This window comes from Nomascus leucogenys, chromosome 23 (genome assembly GCF_006542625.1).
Source record: "Nomascus leucogenys isolate Asia chromosome 23, Asia_NLE_v1, whole genome shotgun sequence".
NCBI classification, from domain to species: domain Eukaryota; kingdom Metazoa; phylum Chordata; class Mammalia; order Primates; family Hylobatidae; genus Nomascus; species Nomascus leucogenys.
The window spans coordinates 30,157,192-30,170,311 of record NC_044403.1 but is presented as its reverse complement, the minus strand read 5'-3'; the positions used below and the strand labels follow the sequence as shown (position 1 = coordinate 30,170,311).

Below are 13,120 nucleotides of genomic sequence, written 5' to 3'. Positions count from 1 at the left end.
AGTTGGTTGGCAAGAGGTCAGGTGAATATGGCAGATGAGGTAAAACTTTGTAGCCCAATTCATTCAACTTTTGAAGCGTTGGTTGTGCGGCATGCGGTCCTGCATTGTTGTGGAAAAGAATTGGGCCCTTTCTGTTGGCCAATGCCAGCTACAGGCATTGCAGTTTTTGGTGCATCTCATTGATTTGCTGAGCATATGTCTTAGATGTAATGGTTTCATTGGGATTCAGAAAGCTGTAGTGAATCACACTAACAGCAGACCACTAAACAGTGATCATGACTTTTTTTGGTGTAAGTTTGGCTTTGGGAAGTGCTTTGGAGCTTCTTCTCTATCCAGCCACTGAGCTGGTCATTGCTGGTTGTTATATAAAATCCACTTTTCCTCGCACATCACAATTTGATTGAGAAATAGTTCATTGTTGTTGAGTACGATAAGAGAAGACGACACTTCAAAACAATGATTTTTTTTTTTTTTTTTTGCTCAGCTCATGAGGCACCCACTTATCAAGCTTTTTCACCTTTCCAATAAGCTTCAAATGCCAAACAACCATAGAATGGTTGACATTGAGTTATTTAGCAACTTCTCTTGTAGTCGTAAGAAGATCAGCTTTGATGATGGCTCTCAATTGGTCATCGTCAACTTCCCATGGCCTGCCATTATGCTCCTCATCTTCTTCATTATGCTCCTCATCTTCTTTGCAAAACTTTTTGAACCACCACTGCGCTGTATGTTCGTTAGCAGTTCCTGGGCCAAATGAGCTGTTGACGTTGCAAGTTGTCTCCACTGCTTCATGACCCAAATCGCTCGAATTTGCTGTTTGATTAACATCCTTTCCATAGTCTAAAATAAACATAAAATAAACAGCAAGTAATACATCATTAATAAAAAAATAAAGTGAGAAATGCCCATTAAAATGATGTATAACATAACCAAATTTATTTAAGAATGTATTTCAATACCAAATAGCAAGTTCCAACAATGCAAAAAACACAATTCCTTTTGCACCAATCTAAGTTGTGATCGTGCCTTACTTGCCTCTCATTCCCAGCACCCTGCATAGTGACCTCGCAGAAGCACAGCTCATGCCAGTTCTTTCAAATGAAATGGGAAAACTCTATCTGAACAATTAGCTAAAGCACTTGACATCCAGAACTCCAAATCCATACATAACTTCCCGTTCCCCATGCAGTGATTAGTGTCTTCATGCTCTCCAGTGCAGTGGCTGGTGTCTTCCCGCTCTCCCATGCAGTGGCTGGTGTCTTCACACTCTTCCGTGCAGTGGCTGGTGTCTTCACACACTCCTGTGCAGTTGCTGGTGTCTTCACACTATTCCCTGCAGTAGCTGATGTCTTCACACTCTTCCGTACAGTAACTGGTGTCTTCACACTCTCCTGTGCAGTGGCTGGTGTCTTCACACTCTTTCGTGCAGTAGCTGGGGTCTTCACACTCTTCCATGCAGTGGCAGGTGTCTTCATGCTCTCCCGTGCAGTGGCAGGTGTCTTCACACCCTCCCATGCAGTGGCTGGTGTCTTCACACTCTTCCGTGCAGTGGCTGGTGTCTTCACACTCTTCCGTGCAGTGGCTGGTGTCTTCACACTCTTTCATGCAGTAGCTGGGGTCTTCACACTCTTCCGTGCAGTGGCTGGTGTCTTCACACTCTTCCGTGCAGTGGCTGGTGTCTTCACACACTCCTGTGCAGTTGCTGGTGTCTTCACACCCTCCCATGCAGTGGCTAGTGTCTTCACACCCTCCCGTGCAGTGGCTGGTGTCTTCACACTCTTCCGTGCAGTGGCTGGTGTCTTCACACTCTTCCGTGCAGTGGCTGGTGTCTTCACACACTCCTGTGCAGTTGCTGGTGTCTTCACACTATTCTGTGCAGTAGCTAGTGTCTTCACACTCTTCCGTACAGTAACTGGTGTCTTCACACTCTCCTGTGCAGTTGCTGGTGTCTTCACACTATTCCCTGCAGTAGCTGATGTCTTCACACTCTCCCATGCAGTGGCTGGGGTCTTCACACTCTTCCATACAGTGGCAGGTGTCTTCACACCCTCCCGTGCAGTGGCTAGTGTCTTCACCCTCTTTTGGAGCACTCTCCTCTTCAGCTGTAGCCCAGACCCAGCAGAGCTCACAGAATTCTTCCTCCTTATTTACAAACTTCCTCAAATGACCACCCATTGACAGGCAGTTTAACAACTTATTGGCCCATTTAAACTGATTAAAAGCAGATACATATATGTTTTGGATGTGAGCCCTAGGCCTTTGATGGGTCTTTGCTGAATAGAATTCAATTATTTAACTGAACAAAGGAGCAGGTGGGTCGACCAATGGGTTGTTTTTCCACTTGCAGGTGACTCCATCCAGGTGCAAATAGCAAGGAAGCCCTTGAATCCACTACAGGTGAAAGTTTTGCAGTGTGGTCCCATGTGAGGGAGGAGACAAGTCACCTGGCTATTGGGTAGGGAGGAAGGGGATATCAGGGCTACAGTTAGACTTTAGCAGTGACCCCACTTGAGCCTGCAAAGGGCGACAGCTCCCTATGGAAGCAGCAGGGATGAGTGGCAGCCCCCTCTTTGGAAGCCTTCTCAAAGTCACTCATTAGATGTGCCAGATAGCCTCTCTCTCCTGGAGTAATTCCTTCTCTCCAGGGTCCGTCATTTGTTTTGTGATGTTAATTCATGTGAGTTGGGGGTTTTGTTCTATTGTGTTATGTTTTCCTATATGTTTTGATTTATTGCTTTGAATTTTTTTTGTTGTTTATTTTCTGTGATAAAAATGGATGTTCTATGTGAAAGCTGAGTTCCTTGTTTCTTTCTTTTGCCCGTGGCTGACTGCATGTGCTCTATTGATGTCTTGTTCCTGGTTCTTGACAATGACCATCTTGTCTGTGAAAGGAGGCACTCCGGCGGGCATGCTTGATCAGAAGAAAGGGAAGTTTGCTTGGTTTAGTCACTCCACAGAAACCCATGGTAATGTTCCCCTGTGCTCTGTGTGTGTAAATGTGTGTGGGAGCATACCAGACTGAATAGGAGGGTGTTTCTCTTGATGGCTTATGCCGCAGTAGTTCTGTGTGTGTGCATATATGTGTATGTATATATGTTGTATATGTGTGTGTGTTTGTGAAGGGATGGCAACCTGTCGCCCTCAAAGCCACTGCCTTATCATTGCTTCATATGTATAAAGTCAGTGGGCGTGACAAACTGGCAGAGCTACTCCTCCAGGAGCTCTTCCTTTGGGCAGTGCTGGCCTAGAGTAAGGACACTGTGAATGTACCGTTGGAACCAGTACAGGCAGTGCCTTGATTTAGAAGGTGCTGTCGTTATTTCCAGTGCCCAGGCCTGCCCCTCCAAGTTCGTTTGTCTTTCCAGGCCTAGCACCACCACCTCCACAGCACTGTACTCACACATAAGGCTCTGGGAACGAAGTGTCACAAAGTCACAGAACTTTTTCTACGTGGCCTAGCCCTTCAAACAAGGATATCCGGAGGGTGAAGGGCTAAAAAATAAAAATAAAAATAAAAAATAAAAAAACCTTTAGGCCGAGATGGCTGGAGATAGATGGGTTGGAAGACTGAGAGTGCTTCCATTTTATGGCTTTCTTAGTGTGGTTTGAGCAGGGCCCCTGGCAAGCTCTGAAGGTCTGTTTTCCCAGCTCCCAGGCCTAAAACCAGCCCCTCCAGACTTCAGACTATAAAGTGAGTGTAATGCTGTAGAATTCAGTGCCCCTGTTTGGCTACTCGCTGCCCTCCTGTGGTGCTCCCAGAGCCTCGTAGGCTTTAAGAAGCTTGTCTTTGCCTAGCGTGTAGAGTACAGAGGCAGTCGAGACTGGGGCACTCAAGATGAACATGGTGCAGGAGGTGTGACACTTGTGCCCTGGTCCCAGCCCTACTGGAACACACCATGTGACCATGGGCATCACATCCCTTCTCTGGCCTCACTTTCCTGCAGAGTGAGGAGGATGAGTTAGAGCCAGATAGTTTCTAAAGCCTCACCCAGCCCTAGAGTTCTATAAAATAACATCTGGATTTTTTTAATTCAGTTTTATTAAAAAGGTCATAGAGGTCTCTCATACACAACAGTCAAACATACAGTAAGTCATGGACTTTCTGTTTGTATCTTCCATGTTCTTGAAATGATTCTCTTCTCACCAACCTGGCTTGTCCTCATCCAAAGGAAAGGAAACCAGGAAAAATCACATCTATCAACATTATCCATATCCATACAACCAGTAAAAGTGTTCCTTGGGCTCTGGCAGCCTCACGGGGACTTGTCACCAGAGGCCACTCCCTCACTAACAGCAGATTCTGTGTCTGCTGAGGGCTGATGACTTTCTCAGCAGACAAGGGGTTCTATTCTGGAGGAACAGCAGAACCAGGACGAAGGATATGATGGCCACTCTAAAGAATAAGGGTTACAAAACTAAGGAATGCGTTGTGTCATAGTAAGAGAGTGATGGAAGGTGAAGAAAAATTCTTTGAGTTAAACTTTTATTTAGAAGAAAAAATAATAATAGTAAAAGAAATGGCTTCTTTCAAGCCACCAAACTGGGTTCTAAGCTAGAAAACTCCCATCGTTCTGGAAATTCAACCCACAGCTGCCTTGGGAGGAGGCTGGACAAGTTGAATTAAACGGCTTATACCCAAGTCAACCTGTTGACGTGGGAATGTCAGGGTGGCTGAAAGGGGAAATAGTATCCCTACAGGCTGTCTTCTGACGACAATTAAACATAATTGTGTGGATTGCACACTTCCGCTCCTCACCCCTGATGTCTGCAGGGCTAGTTTGAGTCTTAGTACATGGCGCTGGGGATGGCCATTCCCCTCAAGCCGTCTGTCTCAGTTGTGCTCCTGGATGTAACCAACTGCCGGAAAGGGGAGGCCTCTGTCCACCCAGCAGCTCATCAAGGCAGCAAGCACACCCTTTCTACAAACAGGCTGGTCCCTGTTCTTGGAGATGGAGCCCCTTAGAGATGGTGGGTGGGATGAAGTAAGGAAAATGATATATTTTCATGAAAGCTCCTCTGTCTATGGCAAGTGGTAGTTGCAGATGGAAAAGCCTCTACAGCTTCTTCCAGCCCACAGAGTGGAGAGGAGAGATTCAATGGTCAGTTTTTTCAGGATGTGTCCTATAAGGTAAAATGCTCTTATTACCAGATGTCCTCCCATACTTCCATTAGTTTACAGGGTTCTTGGCAGCAAAACCTGCCCTGGACAACCAGCAGATGTGTCCGTCAAGGGGATCCGTGCAGATCAGCCAGCCAGTGCGCTCAGGCTCTCTTTCTGCCAACCCGCACTGGGTCTTGCGGTGGGCGTGTTGCAAACTACTGCTCTTCTGTTCCCTTGTCTCCCCACCCTCAATGCCTTGCTCTGCTTCCCTTTGACTCTTGCAGTGAGCATGCCCACCAGTGAGACCGAGTCCGTCAACACCGAAAACGTGGCTGGAGGTGACATCGAGGGAGAAAACTGCGGGGCCAGGCTGGCGTGAGTAGGCACGGCGAGCCCAGGGGCTGGGGCTTTTTCTGGAGCATGGGTGGAAAAGCTGCATCTGGAAATCACAGTGGGCTGGCTCATCACTAGGAAGGGCAGAGATTAGAGCCGGTGGCAAGAAACAAACCTCAGGTGGGAACCAAGATGGGGAGCAGAGGGCCCGGGGGTGAGGGTGGCCCTGGCGGGGGTGAGTCTTAAAATCAAGGCTAGTCTTCAATTCGGCACTCCTGCGGGGGCGCTGACTCTTGGGTTTTGAGCCTCTTTTCATCACATCTGAGAAATATAGAGGGTATATGTGTAGGGGGGCGGCCCCCAAAGTCTGTTTCTTTCACTCCAGTCCCTTTCACCCCTCTTCAAAGAGACAGCGAGGTTAGGGTCCCGAGTCCTCCTGGCCACCCTTTCCGTTCTGATAAATGTGACCTGAGAGAGAAGCAGCCAGGTGAGAAGATGCACTGGGAGATAACTGGCATGTGGGTCCTTACCTGAAGCTCTGCCATCCTGCCAGTAAGGGAAGCAGAAGTGCAGTGGAGCCTGCTGTTCTGTTGCCTTGGGGTGTCACGACTGTAAACTCACCCTGACCACTGGAAGAACTGCAAACAGAGGCTCTGAGTCAGACCAGTCCCAGATACAATGCATTTCGGAATTGCTCCATCTGGGGGGCAGGGCGGCATCTCCCTTCCCTCCTCGTCTGTGGAATGACGGAGAGCCTGGGCAAGCGCAGCCCTTTCACAACGCTGAGCTGTGGAAGAGTCTAAACACAGCAATGCCGGCCTTGGGCGTGGCCTGGGAGCCCATGTTGGGGAGGGAGAATGAGGCTGACGACAGAGCAGCACTCACAGCCGCTATTTCCCGGGAGCGTGGGGCTTCAGTATCACTCACTCTGACAGTGGCACCAGGGAGTCTGCACTGCAGATTTCTCAGCATTGTTGGGAAGCAATTATTGTCAAAATGTTGTTAAAATACGATGCTAATTACATTTTTAAGCAGCAGTGCAAACCTCTTCTTTTGGAATCATACAAAACAAGCACTTGAGTTTCTGGAAGTAGATCCCAAACAGCAACTCTAGGAAAAGGCCAATAGGAAGGCTTCAAAGTCCGTCAGTTCTAGGCCTTTCTGTTGTCTTGCCGCCAAGACGAGGCTTAGAGAGATGATCAAAGGCCTTGCAACTCTGGCTGTTGGGCGGGCCTAAGTCACATACCAGGAGGGACTAGGGAGCTGGCACCAGGAAGTCACTTGAGAGTACATTTCAGGAGAGCATGAGGCTCTGTTAGGAAGGAAACATGATATTCCCCCAGGGATAGAGGCTGGCAGTCTCCAGTGGATCTGTCATTTGCTCAGAGCACATGCTCTGCAGCCTGGAGAGCTCTGCAGAAATGGTCCCTGTTATCCCCATGTTTAGCCATATTCATACTCTGTGCATACAAAATGCTGAGTCACAGTGCCAGAATTATAATATGCTCCTAATAAAATGTGGTCTTTCCCCATCTCCCTACCTCCCACCCCGCCCCAGACAATGATGGGTCAAGACTGCCAGCATTCCTGGTGGGAGAAACAGCATGGGAACTGAGATTGAATGTGATGGTCTGAGGGGACAGTGAGTGACCAGGATCTTTAAAGCTAAGGGTTAAAAGTCTTCTGTAATAAGATTAGGTCACGATGAGGACTGCTATGTAGTAAGAAGGCCTGGATGAAGATGGTTCCTGTTGGGGGAAGGGAGGAAAGAACTACAGCATGTTATTCCATGGCAGCAGGGGCAGGAGGGTGGAGGTAATGAAGAGGAAGGAGCCATCACAGTTAGGGAAGAGGATAATGAGGCGGAAGTGAAATCTGAAGCAGGAACCCAGTTGGAGTGACCTGCGGGGGTCATGGAGACCACGAGATACGGAGGCCCGAAGCTCAGCGCTGAACGGGGGGTGGACACACGTGTTTGAGGTTGTCGGGATGAAAACCACCAATGAGGTGATAGGACGGGGTTGTTCAGAGCGAAGTGGAAAACAGAAGACCAAGGGCTGAATCTTGGGAAACAGACACACAGAAGAATAGACCAAGCAAGCAAAGTAGACAAAGGAATGTTAAGAGAACAGGCAGCAGCGCCAGCCTGGAAGTTGCGGGAGGAGGAATGTCAGGACAGAGCTGTTTATCTGTGCATTCGCTCAACAGTCTGCCCAGCTTGGTGCTGAGGCTAGGTGGTGGTGACACACCACAGGGGAGGAAACTGACACCATCAGACTGGAGCTCACAGTCTAGTGTGGGAGAGACACTATGCAAATAAATAGGCAACTATAAATTGGGGTAGGTGTTATGAAGGAAAAGTAAGTATAATGTCTGGCTAATAACAAAGGTTTCTAATTTGGACTGGCAGGTTAGGAAAGGCTTCTTTGCAGAATTAAAATTCCAGCTGAGAACAGAAGGATGAACATGAGTTATTGAGGGCCTGGCAGACCCTTAACCATTTGGGTCTGCATCAGAAGAGGGTGAGAAGTCACTGAAGGGCATTCAGAACAGAGCTGAGTGGGAGGTTGATTTGGTTAGTTCTGAGCTCCTGAAGGATCACTGCGATGTCAGGAAAAAAGCATGGAGGAATGAGAAGCCGCAAGAGTCTGACGCAGGTGCCAAGTAACGTGGTAGCTCAGGCTGCAGAGGGAGAGAAGGGCTGTGTCGCGTGTGTGTTCTGGGGTGCTACCCGTCAGAGTTGCAGGGCACTGGTCTTGGGAGTCGGTCTCAGTGAGGGAGGGGGTGGAAATGGGCCAGGGCAGGGTGCTCACTCAGGCAGTGAGGCCACGGACAGGGAGGAGGACGGGAGCATGTGAAGACGAGTAGCATGAGTGTGGGAAGCGCTGGCCTTCATTGTAATAAAGGCAAGGGCAAGCTCCAAGGCAAGGAAGAAGTCACGGAGCAGGAAGAGGCAAAACAAGCTGAAGGGGAAGCAAGTGGTTATAGGAAGGCATTGCTTCTGAAGAGGAGAAGGGCAACAGCAAAGACAGTTTGAGGCACTGAACTTGCTTAGGAAGGAGGAGTTTCTGTGCACCTGGAACTAATTGGAAAATGAAAGAAGAGGAGTCCCAGAGTCTAGTGCCCATCAACCTCCAGCTAGCCCTGGGATCTTGGCCAAAGCACTCTGCTGTGGGCCTCAGCGTCATCCTCTGGGAAGAAGAAGGGTCGGACTGACGTCTCAGCAGAGGCTGGGGTGGGGAGCGGAAACCACCTGCAGCGGTGCAAGATTTCATGTGACAAAAGCATTCTACACCTGGATAAACTGCAAACTGTAGGTCCACGTGGTATCTAAGGGTCCCTTCCAGTTCTGTAAAGCCTACAGTTCTGTAAAGAATATAGAATCAGAAACAGGCTCTGATGAAGGGGTCAGTAGAAGGAGTCACTCTGAATGAGCCCAGCCATCTCATCTCCCAAAGCAAGGGTCAGGGGTCACAGGAACTTGAAGGACAGTACAGAGACTGAAACCAGTGAGTCATCGAGAGGTTGCTCAAAGGTTGCTGGGCAGCACTGATGCCGCGGTGGAGACTGATATCATAAATGCGCAGTCAGCCATATTTTTGGCAGACTCTGCAGCCTGAGAGCACTAAAAAGAGACAGTGGGGTGACCCACGGTGGGGCTTAGCCGTGCAGGCACAGCAGAAGGCCCAGGCGGGGTGGACTCTCTGTGGTCTTGAGGGCAACATTGCCGTGACTGTAGTCAAGCCTGGTGTTAAAGGGTGTGAGTGATGGGGAGGATCCAGTGAGGACAAACGCTGGGTCCTCTGAAAGAGCAGGAGGGATCGTAGAAAGGCAGGCTCTGGCCAGTCATGGAGCCTCTGGGCTCAGTACCCAGGAGCGGAAGCAATCCTGTGCCATGGCGAGGGCAGGATGTGACCCTCGCAATAGTAACAGCTGTGGGAGAGGGGACGTCCTGGAGTTAAGGATGCTGAGTCAGACGCATTGTCAATGTGGATGATGACTGCAGTGCCATCTGACTTACGTTAAAGGCGAATTTGGGACAATTCAGGGAAATACTATTTTACACAGCAGGTAGTAAACATATGGCACTCTTTCCTCTAAGAAGAGGGGGAAGGCTGAAAATATAAATGGCTCTCAAGAAGTTCAAATATTTCTCAAATAATGACAAATGCAAACTGAATAACTAGGGAAAAAAAGGAGTTTGGGGTTTGTCTCTAATTCTGAACCTGAAAAGCACGAAGGAAAATCATGGCCTCCCAGAAGGTTTGTCTTGGAGTCCTGGGTGGAGAAAGTGTCCGGGGTTGCATGAACTTCAGTTCCCACCCCGTGGATCTGTTCTGATGGTCTCGTGTTCCTTACCAGCCTTCTCTCCCTCCTCGCTCTTCTTCAAGAATCCGCTCAACCTGAGGTAGGAATCGTGCCTCATTGGAACAACAGCGGTGGAGAAAGCCAGGAAGCCTTCCAAGTGTGCTGTGCATAGAGAAGCCAGAGCCCCCAGCTGTTCTCAGGGTTCTTTGGAGATTGTGAAGATCAGTGGCAGGGAGGCATTGGCCACAGTGAACCGGCCCAGGGTGTGGACCAGCACCATGGCACCAAGGCACCGGGCTCCTGATGGCACCAAGGCACCGGGCTCCTGATGGCACCAAGGCACCCAGGCTCCTGATGGCACCAAGGCACCGGGCTCCTGATGGCACCAAGGCACCCGGGCTCCTGATGGCACCAAGGCACCCGGGCTCCTGGCTTGCGTCCTCTCACTGCAGGAGCACCTTTCCAGCCCAGAACCCTGGGCCACCTCCCAGGAGGCAAAGAGGTCCTATTATTAACTCTAAGGTGTGCAAAGGGAGCAGGAAGAACCAAGGCGTTCAGACGTCACAGAGTTCTCACCTCAGCTCCCCACGGGCATGGAGTTTTCCTTGGTCTCCAGACAAACGCCGCTGAGGAGTGTCCTCCCCTTCACAAGGAGAGGAGCCTGCCTGACATGGAACTTAGCCATTTGGCGGTTGCTAGTTAAAAGTGCCAGCCTTTAAAAGCGGGTGAGGTTTTGGTCCCTGTGAACCTAAAATTCTGCTCACAATCCCGGAGGATAGCAACAATAGCAACAAAATCAGTCTCCAAGTGTGGGGCCCAGGCTTATCCATCCGGACCTGTAACAAAGCAGACAAGAAGGCTCTTTCCATTTCTTGCTCAGAATGTGCCCGGATGCCACAGAAGGACCTGTAGTCCACGACCGTGCTTGAAGCAGGACCTCCTTTCCCAGCACCCCCAGCGGCAGTCCTCTTCCCAGGGTCATTTCCCTTGGAGACGAACACTCAGGGTTAGGTTTCCCCAGAGGAGAGCTTTTCAGAGCCCACTTGCACTTGTGACCCGCTTGCACTGCGAGCAAGAGAACGCCTCATGGCAAAGGGCCAGTGGTTGTCATCAAGGGGCACCCCAGGCAGGACTACTGAGGTGTTTCTGAAAGAAGGCCTGGGGCCAGGCTAGGCTTGGAGTCAGAGTGACAAGGCTGAAGGCCATGATGACCCACTTGGGCTTATGGTTAACAGCAAGGAGAGACAACCACCCAAAAGCAGCCTGGGAAGACACTGAAGGTCTGGGGCTCAGCACGGCCCCGCTGGAGAGGAGGGCACCTAGGTTCCCCAGCACCCAATTCGCAGCTGGGAAACATTTGTTTGCTGGTTAAACTGTGGCTGTAAATAACAATGCTGCCCTGGGCTCCGGGTCCCCCTCCCACACGCTGTTAACCTGTGATTAAGCCCTCCGGCCCTCACAGGCAGTCTTTGTGGGGGGGATGAGGTTATTAGCTAACGGTTCGGAGCAGTAAAGGCACTTGGCTCTGATTCGAAGTGCCCCAGAGATATAATTATCTCATGCACGATGGCTTTGCCACCTGTCACATCTTCTGGCTTAATTTTTTTTAATAAGAAATAATGAGAGGGGCTGGCGTTTTCTTGCTCTGCGACACAGCTCGCTCTGTGCCGCGCTGGGACGTCACAGGCCTGTGGCGGTAGCCTCCCAGACTCCCTTCTCCTGTTTCCCTCCCCATGCCTCTCCTGGTTGCTCCACCACTGTCTCCATCCCTTTCTTCATCTCTGACTTGCGTTCTGTCCTTCTGCTTGTCCATCTGAACATTGTCACCACCTGCACTATCCCCAGCGTTCATGCCCTTCTCCTAGCACCAAAGCCAAGCTGACAGGTGCCTTCTAATGGTCTCAACTGCTTACATTCTCTCACTCTCCCTATCTCTCTCTCTCTTTGGCTCAGCCTTCTCTCCTCCACACTTCTCTTTTACAGTCTCTCCCTCCTGCCCTCTTCTCCCAGCCTCCTGCCTCCCATGGACTCTTCCCTACATGAACTAGGGAGCCTCAGGACTTCCTTGAAGGTTCCGCCTTTCCATGGCACCTCCTCCCAGTTCGATGACCCTTCCAGGCAGCCAGCCTCACACCCACCCTGAGCTTCTGCCCAGAGGTCCCCAGGTCTTCAGGGCTGCATGTGACTGTCAGCATCCTGGGTTTCTCCTCGGAATCTGGAGCTGGCGCCTTAGGCCCCCTCTGCAGCTCTTGGGTGGGGGCTGTTGTGACCCCTCCGTTTCTGGCTGGCTCCTTTTTCTGGTCTTCCCTTCATAACCCCACTCTAGCTGGGCTCTGGCAGACAGATGTGAGGTCTGTGCCGACCTGTTCTTGCCTGTGACTTTTCTGCTGTTGGGGTCCTCTTGTCATCAGGAGAGGCCTTTTCTTCCTCTGCAGCTTTTCTCAAGATACAGCTCTTCCTAACCTGACCTCATAGAACTTTCTAGGCAGGCCCTGAGGACCTGGTACTCTCCCTCTGCAGCAAGGATTGTCTATACTTAGAAGATGCTAGCCAGGCCAGACCTCAGTCTCCACATTCAAATACATAAATAGGGTTCTTTCTCTCCCATGACGTTCCAGTTCACGCCATGCCTCCTTCCAGCACCCACACGAAATTAGCTGGGGAACATCACATTTCCCTGGGACTGTTGAACATCTTTTAAATGCATGTGTGTGTCCGTCCTTTGGTAACATTTCCTTTTTCTTTTTCAGCCACCGGATCTCCAAGTCAAAGTTCAGGTGAGTGAGATGCACGCTGCTCTTCCTTCCGTCTGCCACCAGCTCTGTCCTCAGCCACCCTGTTGGGTGGCCCAAGGTAATACCTACGAGTTGCCAGTAGGATAAGGGCTGTTCTTCTAAGGGGGCAACTACTTTCTGTATGGCCATCAAGAAAAAGCTTGTGGCTCAGATCAGACAAATAATCCAGTGGTTGATATTTGTCAAATGATCTTGGACTGTCCATCTTTTTGTCCCTAGGAAGTTGTCAGACCAAATGTGTTTTCCTCCCTTCTAAGATGAAGTCCAGTTAAAAGAAACATAAAGTGAACCCTTGTGACTGTCATGACCTGCTTCATGTTTATAGAACATGGTGAGATACGAACTTTGATGATGATGGAAAGCACATAGGATTATGACACCCGTCTGTGTCACTGCTCTTGACAATGACAGAACCTACAAAAGGATCCAGGGTCCTCAGCCCCCATCTGCCTCCCAGCCTCACTTCCTGCACTTCCATGAAAATAACCTTTGTTCCCCCTACAAGGAACTTCTTGCAGTTATCCAAATGTCCTCTGTCCTTTGTTCCCCCCACGAGGAACTTCTTGCAGTTATCCAAATGTCC

At 49.9% G+C, this 13,120-nt stretch overlaps 1 protein-coding gene across 3 annotated transcripts in view; it reads left to right on the top strand.

The window, feature by feature from the left end:
* Positions 1–13,120, top strand: part of CACNA1C (calcium voltage-gated channel subunit alpha1 C) — a 636,647-nt gene that overhangs the window by 487,023 nt on the left and 136,504 nt on the right. For all 3 annotated transcript variants that reach the window (XM_030804511.1, XM_030804510.1, XM_030804512.1), the window contains exons 10-11: positions 5,386–5,476; positions 12,493–12,519. In XM_030804511.1, coding sequence (XP_030660371.1) covers positions 5,386–5,476; positions 12,493–12,519 — 118 coding nt within the window. The remainder of the gene's footprint in view (positions 1–5,385; positions 5,477–12,492; positions 12,520–13,120) is intronic.